This window comes from Mesocricetus auratus, unplaced genomic scaffold (assembly GCF_017639785.1).
Source record: "Mesocricetus auratus isolate SY011 unplaced genomic scaffold, BCM_Maur_2.0 Super-Scaffold_100053, whole genome shotgun sequence".
Taxonomy (NCBI): Eukaryota; Metazoa; Chordata; class Mammalia; order Rodentia; family Cricetidae; genus Mesocricetus; species Mesocricetus auratus.
In genome coordinates this window covers 1,268,095-1,287,173 of record NW_024429230.1, presented here as the reverse complement: position 1 = coordinate 1,287,173, position 19,079 = coordinate 1,268,095, and the positions used below count along the sequence as shown (strand labels likewise).

The 19,079-nt window shown below is 44.2% G+C and overlaps 1 protein-coding gene across 2 annotated transcripts in view; it reads right to left on the bottom strand.

Annotated features, from left to right (window-relative positions):
- Nucleotides 1–553: 553 nt before the first annotated feature.
- Vcl (vinculin) overlaps nucleotides 554–19,079 on the bottom strand; it is an 88,389-nt gene continuing 69,863 nt past the window's right edge. Inside the window, exons 14-22 of one of the 2 annotated variants that reach the window (XM_005083535.4) lie at nucleotides 18,410–18,559; nucleotides 14,689–14,797; nucleotides 13,312–13,614; nucleotides 11,997–12,121; nucleotides 9,736–9,921; nucleotides 6,708–6,911; nucleotides 4,636–4,839; nucleotides 4,121–4,225; nucleotides 554–2,609 (exon numbers count right to left, since the gene is read on the bottom strand). In XM_005083535.4, the coding sequence (XP_005083592.1) occupies nucleotides 2,463–2,609; nucleotides 4,121–4,225; nucleotides 4,636–4,839; nucleotides 6,708–6,911; nucleotides 9,736–9,921; nucleotides 11,997–12,121; nucleotides 13,312–13,614; nucleotides 14,689–14,797; nucleotides 18,410–18,559 (1,533 nt within the window). In that variant the 3' untranslated portion in view covers nucleotides 554–2,462. The remainder of the gene's footprint in view (nucleotides 2,610–4,120; nucleotides 4,226–4,635; nucleotides 4,840–6,707; nucleotides 6,912–9,735; nucleotides 9,922–11,996; nucleotides 12,122–13,311; nucleotides 13,615–14,688; nucleotides 14,798–18,409; nucleotides 18,560–19,079) is intronic. The other variant, XM_005083536.4, reaches the window with a different exon arrangement.

The window sequence follows — 19,079 nt, the reverse complement described above, 5'->3', positions numbered from 1 at the left end:
AGGATTGTTTTACCTTCCCTCCACCTCCAGGTCTAGAAAATTAGGCAGCAATGTTTGTTTTAGTCGGTGCTCCCTAAAGCAGGATGGTGAGTGTGTGTCCAAAGCTAGTTTTACCTCCCAGCCCTAGTGGACCCTGACAACACTGTTCTATACTGGGTTTGGAACACATAAAAGTGCCCCTCACATTTCACACCTTCAGCGTTTTTAAGGGACAGTTGTGGTCGACAGTTGTGGTCTCCAGTAGTGGCTAAATTCTTCTAAGATGAGAGTACGTCAACCAGGGCGGCCCACATTTGGCTGCTTTGCCCACTGGTAACTTGTGATTTCTGCTCCTTCTAGAATATAGTTGCCAAGACAGCCCTTCCTTTATCACATAGACCCTCTTACATAAATACACTGCTTCCATTCCTTGGTGGAGTGAATAAAATCTTTAGTTGCTTTTTGTTTTCCCAATAAAATCCAAATCCTGAGTATTAGTTTCATTGGCTATTCTTCAAAAATAAGAGTCTGACCTAAAGTTATTGGTAAAATAGCATGTCCAGCATTCAGAGTGTTATTCGTATAAATGCATTTTATTATTTTAAACAGAACAAAAGAAGAGGCAGAAAATATTTGTATATAATAAATCCTAGCTTATAAATGTAGGTTTTTTTGGGTTTTTTTGTTTTGTTTTTTGGTGGTGGCATCTCTTACTCATTCGGGGACTGTTTATTTTGCTTCCTTGTACTGTAAGCATTGACACTCAAGAAAAGCACATCTGGCAGACCTGTGTGTCCAGAACTGGAAGAGCTCGGAGAGCAAACATGATTTTCTTAGTTCCTCTAAGCAATCTTTAAAACAAAAGGTGATCTTTGGCATCGAGTCATACTTTAAAGGCATTGATATGCATTTATATCAGGTAAGCAACTATACAGATACACTGAGAGCTTTGAAAATAATCGGCTGAAAGGGAAGGAGGCCTGAGTATACAGGATCAACACATTCAGGGCTGGGACTGAACACACTAGGTGTGGGGAGATTAGCAGGAAAGGGTCTCCTCCTGTGTGCATCTGGTTCTTGACTTGTGAAAGTAGTGTTCACATGCTAGGATTTGCTTGTGGAGTAGATACAGAAACTTTGCCATATAGGAAACACACCTTTCTGATAATTAGATGTCATACTTATTAATCTTGAATACTTGGGAGAGGATGAAAAAGACGTGGTTGTAATTGGTTAGAACTGGGAATTATAATAGTTTCTACTAACTTATTCCTAGCAGCACCAGCATCAAAATCTGCACATGCTATTCTCCCTTACACAAGAAGCATCTCTTAAACAGGACTGCCTTCCCATTCAAGTCTCTTCGAGAGCAAGCCCTAATGTTTAGTACTTGATTTTGAATGAACCTTCCAACATTACCAGGAAGCCAAGTGTGGTTGGTAGGTGCTATTAGTCTGATGCAGGCAGATTGCTTGAACCCAGAAGTTCAAGACAGCATAAAGAGACCCAGTCTCAAAATCAGAAGAAAAAAAAAAGCGGGAGCTGGGGGATTAGACAAACACATACCTATATATCTTTAAAGTCTTGTTTAAGAAACATGTAGAAGACTGCCAAAGCCTGGGATGATTTGGTTAAAAATAAATGTAGCATTTCAGCTGAGAAATTTTTAAAAAGCCAAGAGTGAATGCTAAGGCCTCAGCACAGACCTCTACTGGCAGTGACAAAGCATAGAGAACCTGGGAGTGGCCCCGCTGGAAACAGGTTAGGCAGGATCACACCCCAGCTACTCTGCCCCTCTAGTGGCAGAGAGCACCAGTGTGTTTACTGGATGGTTACCTTGGCAACCAAAGCAAGGCAAGATGTGAGCCAGGAAGTTTCCCTAGCACAGATATTACTCGGGGCATGGTAAAGACAGAATAGTGATTTCCTCCCAACAATGTAACTTGGTTTTACATTGTGATTACATGGGGGAAAGCAGGAAATGAATCCAGGCCACAGAAGCTGGCCCTCCCCAGAGCAATGATGCACAGCCCAGGGAGGGTAGGCAGGGTCAGCAGCAACATGGAAAATCCAGAATAACTTGGAAGCACAGTTACTAACTGACCTGCCTCAGCTGTAGGTCTTGGGGGCCTAAAGGGGAGTTTAGAACCGTAAACAGAGAGGGAAATATTCCTTGGGCAGAGCAGGCTTCCAGCTAGTGTTCACTCTTATTCTGAGCTTATGTAAAATCCATGGGCTATCGACCCAGTCCACTTGCTGGGTGACTGCACAGGAGTAACTGTGAGAGTACAGGGTTCATACAGAGACACGTTTCAAAGTGTCCATGACAAGAGTGTAAATGTCTTCTATGTGAAGAAGCCCCCGTTCCTTTCTGGTGTGAGACCAGGAACTGATTTCTACTCCTGGCAACTCTGAATGGCTTCTGGAACTCATCATTCTCTTCTCTAGTAGAGGCTTATGTCCCAGGCAGGTTATGTAGGCGCCTACTGGTACCAGGGCGTCTTTCGGACCCAGCGCAGAGTAAATCCAGCATCTGTTCGAATTTTGATTGAAGCCGCTTCTGCTTCTCTCACAGTCTCCTTGACAGACTGCATGAGGTTCTGGGCATTGTGAACCAGCATCTCTGTGGCCTGTGAATACAAGAGCCTGTTACTGCAGTCCCTAGTGCAATGCTGCCTCAAGAGACCGTGAAGTCTGGTGTGAACTACAGTTAACCCTACCGTTACGGTCACCCAACACTTGTTTGCATCACTAGTGGTTTAGGTTTAACATCTGTGCACTGTGTCCTTGTGTGGATGTCAGCAAGTACTTGCTCTTGGTTTTCAAAGGTGGTGAGCTTTCAGGTTTCGGGACTCCTGCAATGCTTTTCTGCCAAGTAGCCCAGGGCCCACTTTGCTAAGCAGTCACATAGGGAAACATTTCCTTTTTGTTTATGTTAAATCACATACCACTTAAGCTCCTAGCATTATTAAAGTTACTATTCTTCATAAAATCCATCATCACTAATTGGTATGCTATATATTCTGCCTACATTGTTTTGGGGATGGGTTTTGTTTTATTTGCTGGCATTTGTTTTTGTTGGTGGGGGGTTGATTTGTCTATCTGTACTAAAGTTTAGGTTCCATAGGGCAGAGACTTGTTATTTTTGTTCACTGCTGCCAATGAATGAAAATAATCAAACCAAGCAACCAACTACATTATAAGTGTATGTACTTTAATTTTCCAAACACACAAACTTAAGAGGACAGAGATCTAGTTGGAAGTCTACTCACGGCCAGACAATTCAGTGATTCCTCTAGGGCAGTAATTCTATCTTTAAGTCATAGATCTTTTATGGACTCAAAGCTGTAGGGTTTCCCCAGAAAAATGTGTCACATGAGTGAAACTTGTACATAAAATTCAGAAGGCTCTGGGAAAATACTTAGCATCCAAATTCCTCACTGCTCTTCTGGTTATGAAGGCTGTTAGGCCCAGAAAGGCTTGGAATCTTGCCAGCCAAACTCACAAGAGTCAGGTCCAGCTCAAGACTTCCCACTTGTATCCTGAGGTTCCTTCTACCACACTGTTTCTACCTTTTTTCATTTAATGGGACACACACAGACTGAACATGCTTTTTTTTAATATACTTTAGCATGAATCGCAGTCTTACCCTTCCTTTCCCATCTTCTATATTTAGGCTGAAGATATCCCACTAAGGAAAGTAACCCAGTACCAAACTCTACTTGCAGTATTACATGTTGGGGATGTTGATAAAGCTCCCGTGGTAGGAGAGGTGAGAGCGTCGGATTAAAATAATGATAGTGTAAGTAGCCGTGGTGGCAGCAGAAGAGTGTCCTGGTTCCTCAGTGGTGCCCCTAGCCTCTGTAGAGGTCAGAAGATCTCCCTAATTATTTGTGAGTTCCCTAGTGGAGAGAGAGTATGCCTCTCAGTTTAACTTTAAACTAATGATGGGCCCTCTGTGTACAATGCAACTAAGACATGCTCTCTACCATAGAAAATGGGGAGTGGCTCTGTGCAGGGCCCACTGGGGGTGGTAAGGAAAGACAAGGTCACTGCATTCTTAATTCAGAGGCAAGTTTGTCCCACAGTTAAAATTAAACAGCAAAGAAACCAGGGCAGGGCCCCAGAGCAGAGCACACACCTGCTCAGACTCTTCGTCGCTGATGTTGGTGCGGCCCAGCATGGTAGCCTTCACTGTGGACAGGATTTTGAGCTGGGTGCTTATAGTTGGGATTCTCTCACATACCTAAAGAGAAAGTTTCATTTGGTGTTTGTTGGCTATCTTACCCACAAGTTCCCTGGAGGTAGATAAACCCAACTCCATTCCCAGTCGCTGACATGCAGAAGTACTCAATAAATGAACAGCACAAATATACTTGTTTTTATCCCTAGGGTCAGTCCTGACCCAACTCTTTCATAAATGGAGGCAATCAAATTCTACCAGGTTAGGAAGTAAGCTGTCCGTCTATTTTTTCCAAATATCCATGCACTCACTGCCCCTGCTGCTGCTGCTTTCCCTCCTTGAGCACCTCTTCCTTCCTGTTCATCCATTTCCTCTCTGCCTTTTCCCTCACAGCCACACTTCCCACTCAGGTGCACTCCCTGCCTCTCTGGTTAAACACACACACACACAGAGGAGCCTATTTCCCCAGGTACCTGTAAGAGATTGGTTCTAATCCGCTTATCTGTGCACTGCTTGGCAACCTCCTTGGCCAGTCGAGTCACCTCATCAGAGGCCTTAGCGATGTCCTTGGCACACTGAATAAGTGCCCGCTTGGTACCACTACCCCCTCTTACCAGCCGAGACATCTCTGCCATCAGCAGAGCCATGCGCTTGGCTGCTGCAATGATGTCATTGCCCTAGAGAGAAGCAAAGATAGAGCATGAGTTCTGCCCACACAATGGCCAGGTTAAGGACAGTAGAACACGGACAGGAGGAAGCCTGCTGCTCTAGCAGCTCTGGAGGCTAAGAAAGTACTGTTTGGAGTAGCAGAAAGCACTGGAGAGGCAGTAGAGAGACTGGGCACTTGCCCCAGCACTCAGTGAGAGAGAATATCCTGAATGAAAACAAAAAAGACCCAGAGATTAGTCTGAAAGGGCGATGTGGGTACCCCAGGCACAGCACTGAACAAGCACTTGAGCATCTCCAGGTTAATTGTGTCAATAACACAGGCCAGAGCCAAGGAGTTGGTCACACAGGCATTGTCATCTCTGTCGTGGGGAGAAAGCAGTCGAGCTGGCCAGAAAGGAAGGGCACTGAGGAGGCTTTCCAGATGCTGAAAGCATCCTCTTGTAAATAGCAGCCAAGTGCTAATTCACTAGGACTCAAACCCCAGGTGAGGAGTCTCAGCCTGAGAGAAAAACGGGGTGAAATGGCCATCTAGACTACTTTGGCCTCCCTCTCCTGCTCTTGACTGTCAACCTGAAAGAGCATACTATTTTAGTCATTCCACATTTTTTAAAAAATTGATTCTACAAATCAGTTCGACAGTCCGTCAGCTAAGTAATGCCTCCAACAAGGAGTGTTCGCTTAGGAGGATGCGAGGGACGGATCAAATAACCCTGAACCAGGCTATAAATGGAACCCTCATTAATGGCAGTTTATCTGAGATTTGGTTCACTTAAAACCCTTGTGGATCATGAGATATTTAAGCAATTTATTTTATGTCCTTAACAACCTAAATTACAGCAACTACAGTGCTTAAAGCTATCTGGATGGCCAAGCCCCACTCATTTTCCCTCATGCTTTTCGGTTTCTACACAGTGCAGTGAGGCACACAAACCATGCCACTCAGGGCGCCCTGTAAGAGCCCCACGGGTGCCGTCAAGTGGCTGCTCACTGGTACCAGAAGGCACATGTCACAGCAAATAAACTGAGGTAGAGAGAACGCGGGCTTGGGAGGAGGTCATGAGGAGAGGCGTGTGTTAGATGAAGCCTTTTGGATGAACTTCCGGTGTAGACCTGAGGTAATTTAGGATTACATGACTGGTTAGAAGACAGCACAGTGCCACGGTTAGTTATTACCCACCATTTTCAGACTCTTTCTTGCAACATGCCATCTTTAAATAGGAAAAACAAAAAAGGTGATCACTTCTACACCTAAACTCTCCAAACAAATGTTAGTTCAGTATCCAAGGCTCTGTCACCTAGCTGATGGCCTTGAGCTTTCCCTGTGGCCACTTCCAAGCCCTCTGAGACACCTGGAGAAGCAGTGAAGCCCCTTTCCCGTGGGCTCCCACAAGGGCCAGCATCTGTCACACAGCCAAGTGCAGGGCAGCAAGCAGTCCTCCTCCCCAGAGACTCTGCCATATAAAAGCTGCTCTTGTCCTGATCCACTCTGCCTGAACATCAGTGAGAGATCAGTGGGAGCCGAGCAAAGCTCAGTGGTCCCCAATGGCTCCTGACCTAGAAGCCACTGAGATGCAGCTGCAGCTTCCCAAGGAATTTATAGTTCCGATTAATGGCCACAAAAATGGGAAGAAAATGAATCCTTTGAAAAGTGACCCCATTTCTCTTTATTCCCTAAACATAAATGCAGTTCATTCGGGCATTAGCAAACCTATCAAACCTGTGAAGCCATCCCTAACAACAAGGTGCAGACAGACAGTTGCCCGCCCGCCCGGCTCAGACTCACAGGACCCGCACAGACAATGGGTGAGGCAAGGTGTCAGGCTGCACATGGCCGGATGCATTTGGAGCAGCCCCCAACTGGGGCACCGATCAGTACCTTACTACACCACTTGGTAGCTTCCCGGTGCAAGGACTGAGCCGCGGCCAGAATGGGCTGGTTGACCGGCTGATTAGATGGCATTAACAGCAGCTCAGGTTCGTAATCGTCTTCCATGTCAGAGGGGAAAGGGAACCCAACAGCATCAGCCGCATCTGCCTCAGCTACAACTCCTATACCCACCTGAGCGGCTGGGACACCGGGCTTTGTCGATGGCAGGAAGGGTGAAAAATAGGGATAGTGTTAGTAAGATCAACAGGACTTGGGAAATGGAGCTTCAGCTGGTTTAGTAACCAAAGCTTGCCTGGGATGGAAAAGAAAATGGCACCCTCTCCAGCAGCCAGGTGAACCAAGGTAGGTTCAAAGACAGGAACTCAGCCTCCAGCCTAAGTCACCTGGAAATAAGTGAAGAAATTTGCTCCAGCCAAAGGTTTCCAGAGAAGGCAATGCATGCTTGTTGCTGAAGTTAAACCTGACTAGAATCACATGTTTAAGGAACCAAACAACAACACAGTAGCCATTGCCTTTAAAAGAAACCCAAAGGGAAAAAGTAAGCACAGTCATATAAGCTGTTGGAACAGGAAGACTGAGCATCCTCCTAAATCAGACATTCACTATTCCATCATGCTGAAAAACACTCAGCTCTGCAGCTACCACAAGTCCCAGATAAGAAAATGTATATCAAAAGCAACAGCAAGCCAGGAAACAGACAAGAAAATCAACATAATGGTGCATGAAGAGGATTTACTAGATACTCTACAATCACTCAGCTAACTATAAGGAGCCTGGAGAAGACACCTCACCTAGGTCCTATAGCAGTGAAGACCCTACATGTGTTTCTCCTTAAAAAGATCTTCAAAGACAAAGCTTCCACAATATCTTACTGTGGCAATTGAAAGCACTGCCTCTAGATACAACCAAAATCTCTCCTTTGTTGACGATCACTCCTCACTCACCCCAAACTCAACTTACTAGTTCACAGATCAGGTAACACATGGATTTGGCGATTAAATGAGGCTAAGCTCAGAGGAGCCCTCATATGAACCCAAAATGGATGCGTACAAAAGAACAGGGCCCAGAGAGGAAGAACATGAATTTCATACCAGAGGTAGGATTGTAGGGGTGGGAGATAAAGAGAACAGATGCTGGAAACAAGCAGGAATGGAAAGAAAAAGAATTGCTTTAATGAAGCCAAGCTATTCATAAAAAGACTGGTGAACAAAGGCTGTTTACACCAAGAATCTGTAACCAGGAGGAAATATGAATTCATATGGTATTTTCCTTAAGGTCTTATCCTATTGGTATAAGAAAGCCACGTTAGAGACCAGTAAGTCATGAGACTGTCTCAAAGAAATAGGAAAACTTGAAAAATTAAAAATAGAAATTATTGGGCTGGAAAGATAGCTCAGTGGTTAAGAATATTGACTACTCTTCTCCAGGACCTGGATTCAGTACCCACCCAGCACCCCATGATGGTTCACCACCATCTGTAACTACAGTTCCAGGGGACCTGACACCCTCTTCTGGCTTTCATGAGCACTGCACACGTGTGGTGCACAGACACACATGAAGGCAAAATACTCATAAGGCATAAAATAAGAATAATTCTCAACAAGAACAAAAATAAAAATTCTTATCCTAAATGCAATGCCCATCTCCAAAACATGGCCAGTTGACTGATGGGGATGCAGAAACTTCAGTCGACAGCCAGGCGAGGGCTTACATAGAACCAGGTCGTTTCTCAACTGTCTCAACCCAGACTCATGCCCATACCTTGAAAGACAAGAGCAACTTACTGTTGCTAAAGTTCAGAGTGACAAGCTGCACAAAGATGGATGGACAGAGACACACACACTCCTTCGCCACCCCTACACAGCTCAGAGCTAGTGAACTCATGAACTCGAACCTTCTGACCAGGACTTAAGAACACACTGAACAGAGCAGGGCAAATGCTGCCCGACTCTATGAACTTTCACCTTTAAAGTCCATATGTATTTTTGTGTTCCTCAAAGTGTGTGTGGGTTTATTACAGTTAAGTTTTCTTAGAGGAAAATCAACCCTATTATCACTCCCATTCTCCATACATAGTAGTATTTGTGCTACGTCATCCTGGGGATGTCAGAGAGACACCATTAGAAATAATCCCACAGGTCAGGTCCAACACCAGCAAAGTTTTAACTCCTGGGAACCTGGGTTCCCAGGTGACAGTTCTAACACTGGATTAAAAACCAAGGTCAATTTCTCAGCCGGGGGTGGCGTGGGGTGGGGGTTATGACAATATTAACGTCAGACCAATCAGTTCCCCCGGGGAAGTATATTCAGTTAAGGATGTAAAAATTAAGGAATACAGTGGGGATGATGGGCTAGAGTTTGGGTGGCATTAGAAACAGTTTAGAGCTAAGAACCACATCTCACTGCTAAATGAACACCAGGATTTCACTCTGAGCAAGAAGAGATACCAGTCATATCCACCACTCAGGAAAACAAGCAGGGCCTGGAGACAAGACTCTCGCCCACATCGTTAATACTTGGACTTTCAAATTAGCTAAGCTGAAGCTGTCTTGAGTCCTAAAGAGGGAGTCTAAGAAAGGACAAAAACACACTACTTCTGAGACACCAACTTTCTGCTTCTTGAGGACTGAAGGAAATGCACAGATAGCATCTAGCAAAGCCCACAAAAGATACTTTCATACTCAAGTTTGGCCAGTTAGTAATGGAGCACCAAAAAACATCCGATAATCCAAGAAAGATGCTGCTTATAAAAATACCCCAAACATCAGGAATCAGACTGTCACTAATGGACAAAGAGGAAGAAGCCCTTCTTCAGCCAACTTTTCCTTTAGCCCAAGAGAGGCAAGCCATCAAACACTACAGACTTCTCACTGGTAAAAAGAACATATTGCCTAAAATACTGACAGTAAGCAAGAAGGAAGGTGACTCCAAATAGACTTCTTCCTGGGCTGTGGATATGATTCTCCATCCTTCTGGGAAGACTCCCATTCTTCACAAGGAACATCTCAGAGCTTACCTTGCTAGACCACTTCCTAGCTTCGTCATGGAGCTGTCTGGCAGCCATCATCATGGGCTGGTTAATCACCTCTCCAGCTTTCTGCTCAGGGAACTCTTCATCCTTCTCTTCTGGTGGTGGGGGCCTGGGTGGAGGGACTTCCCCCTCAGGCAGAGGTGGTTTAGGAGGAGCAAGCTCATCAGTTAGCTACAAATGTGAAAAAACAGGTTGTCAATATAAGCCCTAAGAGCTACTACCAAAAACAATCTAGAAAATCTACCTACATTGACTCCCTAAAAGACCACCCACACCCAGCCATGAGGCCCATCTGTGTATGTCTCAATTATTAAAAAAAAAAATCTCTACAAGAAACTAACAGCTGTGTGTTGGTCATATCCCCTGGGAGGCATACATCGAGTTACCAGATCCAAAGCCAATCCCCATAGAGTATTTAAGCCTGGTTCTGGTTCTGGTTGTCAAGGAACAAATGAGAGGCAATAGCTTCTCATTGAAGTTTCAAGTTCTGCATCTGCCACGTGATCTCTAAACCCTAATTTTAAATGTTACGATTCAAAGGAGCCACTTGCCAAGAATATCACTCTCCTGTGATATTCCACTCTTACCATCAAGAGCCTCACTAGAAAGTATAAAGAAATGCTGAAAACTGGGAAACTGCCAACCTTACCTATTTATAGTAACCCAACTTTGTCCTTAACCAACCTGACATCTTTCACTGACATTAAATAAGAAAACATAGCCAGGTGATGGTAGCACACGCCTTTGATACCAGCACTCAGGAGGCAGAAGCAGGTGGACCCTATGAGTTCAAAGCTAGCCTGGTCTACAGAGTGAGTTCCAGGAGAGCCAGCGATACACAGAGAAACCCTGTCTCAAAAAAACAAACAAATGCCATACTAAAGGAAGTAAATACAATTATTGCCTTGATATAATATTCCTCAAAGCAACATATTTCTAAACTGTTAACTGAAGTAAATATCTGTATATGATTATTACTATGTCTGTTTCTAGGATTTGTAACTGCTACAAGCTATTACCCAACTAGCTTAATCTTAAACTATGGAAAAATATAGTCATGGTACTTAGTGGGAAAGAATTACAAAAAGATTTGAGGGCCTAGGATGACCCAGCAGGTCAGAACACTTGTTGCTCCTCCAGAAAATTCCCAGCACCCACAGGGCAGCTCACATCCACCTATAACTCTGGATCCAGAGGATCTAACACCTCTTCTGGGCTCCAAGGGTACAAGGCATGTATGTAGAAGACGCTAGTCTGGTCCCTAGCACCCAAGTAAAAACTCAGCATAGGCCAGAGTGGTGGCACTCATCGTCAACCCCAGCTTAAGAAGCAGATCTCTGTGAGAGCTTGAGGCTGGTAGAGAGCTCCAGGACAGCCAGGGATATGTAGAGAGACCCTGTCTCAAAACACCAAAACCAAACCCAAAACAGCAAACTCAGCACTGTGTTATGTGCTTGTAAACCCAGCCCTAAGGAAGCAGAGACAAGCAAATCCCATGGACTCGCTGACCAGCCAAGCCCTACATCCCAGAGAGAGGTGAGAGGTCCTGGTGCATGGCTCCTGACAGACAGTACCTGAAGCTGACCTCTTTCCTCCACAAGCGCGCGCACACACACACACACACACACACACACACACACACACACACACACACACACACTTTTTAAAAATATTTCTTAAAAGGCTGGAGAGATAGCTCAGAGGTTAAGAGTACTGGTTGCTCTTCCAGAGGTCCTGAGCTTAATTCCCAGCAACCACACGGTGGCCCACAGCCTTCTATAATGAGATCTCATGCCAGACATGCATGCAGGCAAAACTGTGCATAATAAATTAAAAAAATATGTTTAGAAAAAAAGACAAAAATTTTAACACGAGTATTAATTTTGTTAATAAAAAGAGAGAAAGGCAAGAACCTAACAAGATTCTAATAATGCAATCACCCCCTTAGCAATCCTCTCCACAAAATGTACAAACTCTTTTACAATCTGTACCTCATCATTCCATCACAACTGCACTTACCTCTGCTGCCTTCTCACCCTGTTACAACGGGTTAATATCACATAAGTACATATAACGTGCTGGGTCATGATGCCATCAATTCAGGAAGGAAATTCAAGACCTGTCTCTAACTAATCACATAAGAACCACACGAGCCACCTGGACTTGGAGACTGTCAAATCGGATCTGCCTCTCAAACAACCCCAACCCCTGGCTGCTCAATCCCTCCCATCTCTCAGCTTACTTACTCGGAGCTGTTCAAGGTCTGGTGGAGGAGGTGGGAAGTCAGGCTCCTGGGGTTGGAAGGCTTCTCTGACCTTGGCCACGGCTCCCAGGATCCGATATCCTGAGTCCAGGAAGCTCTTTTGCAGGCCTAAAGACAAAACACTCTCGCTTTCAGCTGGGCAGGTCAGGGCCCCAGGCACTGCCCGTCCGTCCAGCAGAAGAATCGGTTCCATTAACAAGGCTGGATGTGAGGCTGCCAGCAGGAGTCATGGGCAGTAACAAGGAAGGAGGGCGAGTCAGAGGCCGTGAGGAAGGGTCCAGGCCAGCTGTTCCTACAGTGAGGATGCAGTCTGACAGCACAAACCCTGGGTGTGAGCTGGGCGCAGGCGGTACCCATCACTCTTGTAATGAAGCATGGTCATGAGACAGGTCTGCTGAGTGCAGAGCGTGGGAGGTGTCAACTCCGGACTGGGTTTGAACTCCCTGGAGTACATCTCACCTTTCTATGCCACTGCTCTAGTTGGCATCCAGTGTGTTAACCCTTTTCTTGAACTGCTAAAATATTTAGACACCCAATGAAAAGATCAAATGCATCCACAGTAATGGTGGACTGCAAATAACAGAGATTCTGCTTAGGCCAGAAGTGAGTCAGGCAGCCTAGGGTCTCACTGACAAGATGGAAAATGTAGGTTTCCAAAAAGGAAGAGACATACATGATTGCAACCAAACGTGTGGCAGCAATTATTATCTCCATTAGTGAAGTGATACTGAAATGGAGCTGAAGAAAACTCAAATTCTTTCATGTAGGGCCTAAGAAAGCAGGGTTAGTTTAAGCACTCTAGATATGACAAAAACAAGATTCTCTGCAGAGAGAGGTCATTGTATGTAAGAAGATAAATGCTTGGCAGATGGGTAGCTAGTATTTTTGTTTTTTGTTTTTTAAGTTTCCAAACTAATGCCTATCCACTGGGCTAGGAAGCCAGACAATGTCGAGAAAGTGTAGAGATACTGATCCTGACAAGACTGCACAAAACTGAACAGAGGAAAACATTAATACAACATTCTCAAACTGAATGTCTACAGTTTATTCTTTGGGGTTTTTGAGATATGGTCTCATTCTATAACCCTTAAACTGGCTAAATATTCCAGACTGGCCTCAAACTTACAGTTATCCTCCTGCCTCTGCCTCCTGGGTGCTAAGGTTACAGGAAAAAGCACCACACCAGGCAATGTCCATACTTTTCCTCCCAGATTTTGTATGTGGTGGTGGTGGAGGACTACTCTCCTCCCATCTCCACTGAGTAGCCTTGCAATTTTGATGAAAGACACCGTGCTTACCAGGGTCAGAGATGTTTCCAGCCACAGCCTTGGCATCCATCACCATTGGGGAGATTGTTTTGCTCAATTCATCAGAGGCAGCTTTCACAGCCTCTCGGAACTTGGGGTCCTCAGAATTCTCCACCTCCCTCTTAGCAACCAGCAGGATCCGGTTGGCCCGACGAGCAATGCTGGTTGCTCCAGCGACCAGCATCTGAGGCTGAATATTGGCCATGGCTACCTTACACTTGTCCAGGTCTTTTTTAATTGCTTCTTCAGAAGCATCCAACAGAGATTTGGTATCAATAGCCTCGTCCACCAGCCCTGTCAAGAAAACAGAAATGGAAATGAGTTTGTTTTTAGAAGAACAAAGACTCTGAAACACTGTTGTTGTCAGTTTGCTTCTCATTAGAAAGTACAACACTCAGAATTCTCTTCTCAGTTCAAAGCTCGTCCTACAAAAGTGGAAGCTTTCAAGTAAACAAAACAGCTTAAAAACAGAAGTGCAAGCACAGCCCAGAAGGCTTCTACTGACCGTGGTCACTGGACCTCTTATATCCACCACAGGCAACCAGAGACGCAAAGACATCAGGAGGGGAAGCTAGGGTTGAGTCTGAAACCTCACCGCAACGCCGCTACAGTGTCTGCTAACGACATTTTCTTCCTTCTCGTCTCACTCTCCAGTCGTCTGTTGACTGCTGGCAGCTCAAAGTGCCCAAGATGAGCCACACGGAGGATTCCAGTAACCCTAACAGCCTGCTTCTTATTTCTGTTACCTCTCTTTAGATACTTCGGGAGCTCCGCTTTCATCTTTGGCTGCTACAGACCCTGACAGCAGGTTCTACAGGGACAGTCAAGAGCCTCATGTCTGCCTTTCTGTCCTATCCCTCCACAGAGACCAGGGAAGATGATTCAGGGGTTCGTCAGCCACACAGACACAGGTGTCTCCTTTTGTTTTGTTTTGTTTTTAGGACTATGTAGTTGATAAGTTGGAGGAAACTCTGAGACACGCTGGGTTAAATGGTAGCTATTGTGGTTCCTTGAAATGTGAACCCTCTGAAAATGACAGGGCCCCTTACTGTATCTACAAACACTGTCTCCTAGCCTCTGAAACCAAACCCTAGCTGGGACTGGGCAAAGACACCATTCAAAGAGAAGATAGGAGTTGTAACAATGAACATCACACGGAGGGCGGTATTAAAATAAAGACTTAGTCTCTCTCCCAACACAGTAGCAAAGCCTGAATGAGAAGCCGCCTCTGCTCAGCTGCCTGATCAGAGCCAAGCACTCTGCTGAGCCTCTGACTGCCCCTTCATCCAATTACAGTTGGCACAACCGGTCCTGCTTGAGGTCTCCAGAACACATGCATCAGACCATAAGAATTTTGTAAAATTCTACCTGTCATCTTTTCAACATTGTCGATCCACTGGTTCTTCATGGTCTCAAAATGTTCATAAGCAGCTTGATTTCCAGGGTTCCTCAGTAAGATTCGAGCTGCAGAGATGACCTGTCAATGACAAAGCAATCTTCAAATACCAGGGCACCAAAACATTCAAAATACAAATCATTCTACCATTTTACCTTTTCTCCATTTCCCCTATAGATGGCACCAGAAAACCAAAATTGGCAAGCCTCTTCAGGCTGAACACACTAAATCTGGTGCCATAAACAGACCCAGAGTGGGGCCCTTCACACAAAAGCTGTAGTCACATCCTGGTTTGAGAAAAAAATAAGATGTCAACGTAAATGAACATTCAATTAATATTTCAGAAGGACATAATAAAGCTGATGTATATTTAAGAGTTGATATCTTCATATCAGTACTTTCATCTTTTAAAGATTCAAAAAGAAACTAAAAAATTCAGTTAGGCAACATAGTTCAATCCTGTAATCCCAGCACCTGGGAGCCTGAAGCAGGAGGCTTTGCTTTGCTCTGCTTTACTTTTAGAGAGAGTTTCCCTGTGTAACAGCCCTGGCTGTCCTGGAACTCGCTTTATAGAACAGGCTGAACTCAAATTCACAGAGATCTGGCCTCTGCCTCCTGAGTTCTTGGATTATAGGCTTGAGGCAGGATGTTTACAAGTTCAAAAACAGCCTGGGCAAAATAGTTTGTTTAAAAATAAAATAAGATAAAAAATCAGCTGAATATATACTGCCTATAATCTCAGCACTTGGGAGGTGAAATCAGGCAAAAAGATTTCAAATTTAATACTAGCCTAGACTACCTACATAGAGGATCCATATATCAAAAAGAAAAGAAAAGGTTGGCATAGTAGACATGCCTTTAATCCTATCACTGGGAAGACAGGCAAGGAAATCTCTTTGAGTTCAAGACAAATCTGATGAGTTCCAGGGCAGCAGGGCTTCATAGTAAAGCCTATGTCTATAAAAAGAAAATAGTAGCAGGAAACAAAACATTGCACATGGGACCAGAGAGATAGCGCAGCAGTTAAGAGCACACTGACTGCTCTTCCAGAGAACCCAGGTTCAATTCCCAGCACCCACATGGCAGCTCACAACTGTCTGTAACTTCTAAGATCTGACACCCTCACACAGACAGGCATGCATGCAAAGCACCAATGCACATAAAATAAATTCTTTTTTAGAAACATTACTCAGATCTGATTTATGAATAATACTGATCAAAATATCTGTTCACAATTTTTAAAGATTACTCAAACTTTATTTAGAATAATAGTAACTAAAATACCTGTTCAGTTCATTACATGACTGCATCTTTACAAAAATCAAATGAGAGGAGGGACAACACCTTTACTTCCAAGATGCAAAAATCAAGACACTCTAGAAGTTCCTAGCTAGCTAGCGACAGTGTTTGGGAAAGAAGTACTGAGAAATTAATAATCACAGTCCATGCATGTATGTTTATAGTCCTCAAAACAGTACATTATGAAGGGATAACTCTGTGGAATAAGAAAGTTAGAATGCATTTTAGTCTAGATCTGTCTCTAAAGTCTTCAGTCTTTCCAAGATTTAAGTTTAGTGTTCTGGGTTGGTTTTTGTTTTTGGAAGCATGGGGATGATTGCACTAGAATTTAAAAGAAAAATCATAGGGAGGGCAAGCTGTAAAATCATCAGCTGCCTGAAGGAGACGAACGTAGGAGAAAAGGGAAAAAGGCATCTAAGCTGGTGGGGGGGGGCCAGACACGTGGCAGACAAGCGGCCACACGGCAGAGAGGAACACATTAGAGGAAGGTAAGAAGCCCAAAATGTGGGGGACGCCCCAAGTGTTCATGAAGACATGTTAGGGTAGTGGTAGGAAGAAGTAAAGGAGAAGTTAGTTTTGGAACATTTCAGAAGAGCAAGAAGACTTACTATGTATGCCTCATACAGCTGCAGCCCTCACACTTCCAGCCTTCTGGGGTTGGGTTGTTTGTTTTCCAGTCTCAGTTTTGTACGGAAACCCTGTTTTGTTTAGTGTTTTATGGAAGGATTCTGTTATTGTGTTTTTAATTAGGAATATTCATATTTTATGAGGATTTCTAAAAAGGCTGCATGAGGCTAGGCATAGTGCTGTATGCCTATCACCCCATCATTCAAGGCACTGAAGTGAGTTGAAGGCCAACCTAGGCTTCATCAACAGGAGCCAGTCTTTTCTGTTTTAACTTAAGTTAAATGAATGTGACTTTTCCAAATGGGCTGGGGCATGTAGCTGTGTGGTACTGTGAGTTATTCACCTGGAACGTACACAGCCCTGCGTTCCATACCCAAGGAGGGGGAAAAGGAAGAGCAGGGGGACAGAGAAATTCTGATGAGTTAACAGGCAGCATAAGCACATGGACCATTTCCCTCCCCTCTCCAGAGAAGTTCCCACTAAAGCTAGAATCACAGATTTGCAAAACCCCCCAATAGATCACAGGCACTTAATAAATATAATGGGTTTCTCTATATTAATAGGAGAAGGGAGGAAAGAACCCCAACCCTGCACAAACATCACACTAAATGATGCTGTGCTTTTTAAGAAAGCTAGCTGTACATGGTGCTGCACACCTATAATTCTAACAATAGATAATTGAAGCCCAGCCTGGGCTACAAATCAAAAGCCTACCTCAGAAAAAGAGTAGGGGGGAGGAAAGGAGAGGCAGACGGGTTTATAAAAACTTTAATTCTTTCCAATTTGTTTAATCTCATTTCCAATCTTCTTTTGTTCCTAAACCTCCTGGCTAATACTTCGGTCACATAATTAACTATATACCTTAGTTACGTGATTAGGAAGAAAAGGAAAACTAGCAATGGAAACAGCTATTTTTTTCAGTCTCCTCAAAGAGAGCTTAATTACATGTGTGCTGGGGGAAGGCTGCTTTACTGCCTGTTTTTGCTTTCAAAATAATACTGACCATTATTTCAAAAGACAAACAATGCAAAAATATATAAGGACCAAAGTCCTCTATAATGCTAGAGGACTTTGACCCAATGAATATGTAAATATGGATATGGGGTGTGTATGTGTGCAACGTGTGTATATAGGATGTGCGTGCACATATAAGCATGTGTGTACATGTGTGCCACAAATGTGTGCAGAGGTCAGAGGACCCTTGGTGTTGGTCCTCACCTTCCAACTTGCTGAAGACAAGTCTTTGTTGTTCATGACTGTGTGCGTAGGCCAGACTTGCTGGGCGTGAGTTCCCAGGGACTCTCCTTGTCTCCACCCATCATCTCGCTTTGGAGCACTGTATTAGAGACATAGCCTACCGACCATGACTAGCTTTTACATGAGCTCTGGGATCCAGACTCGCCCCCATAACTCTGTGACAAGAGCTTTCCCGGCTGTTTCCCTAGCTCCATACACGTTTTTATTTATTTTTACTATTTCCAACTGTATGTAGGTGTATGCATTGCACATGTTGAAGGTGCTCGCAAAGGTCAGAGGCATCAGCTCTCCTGGAGATGGAATCACATGCTGCTGTAAGCCAAATGACATGGATGTAGCAAGCAAACTGGGATCCTCTGGAAGAGCCCTTACGATGGCTCCTAACTGCTGAGCCATCTCTCCAGCCCCTCCGCACACTTTCTTATGTGATCTTAACAGAGCATCTATAATTAATTTCATTTGGCAAATACTACATGATGATATTGAAATGAAGAGTGAGCAAAACTTAACCTGGGGAGTGAGTTCTCGGGCTGTCTTCACTGATGCCTGAATGCCTTCCACTGTTGATTTATTGGCAGTACCAACAGCAGCTGCCTTCTCCGCTGTGGCGCCAAGTCTTCCTGAATGGTTTTCAAAGTTGGCTGCCCTCTCATCAAATACCTTGAGGGAAAAAAAAATAGACATCAAGGAAATTTACTTCAATATAATGCACCAGCAAATCCGAGAAAAGATTATTTTTAATCTGATTCTGTAACTGCTCAAAAATTTGACATAATATCAAATCTTATTAATAAAACAATAGTCAAATGAAAATCTTGCCCTCTATATATTTCCTCAGAGGTTCAGCCTTAAGGATCATGTACACACACAAAGACACATCCCTGAATCTTCTTTCAAACTTACTATACCAGGAACGAGCAGGACACACACAGAGTTACACACTTTGCAACAAGTTCACAGAATGTGAAGACTAAATAATCTCATTCCCCAAAGGTTTTCACTCTTAGTTTGAAGAAGACAGGCAAACCCACTACAGGCTCTCCTGTAGGCAGCTGTGGGCATTACAAGTCCCCGAGTATCCAGAGGCCTCGCCTAACTCCGGCCTCCTCTCATGCATCCCATTACCATTAATGTTGTAAAAACTCTGCCCGTGACCTCAGTGGAGAAAACGACAGCTGGT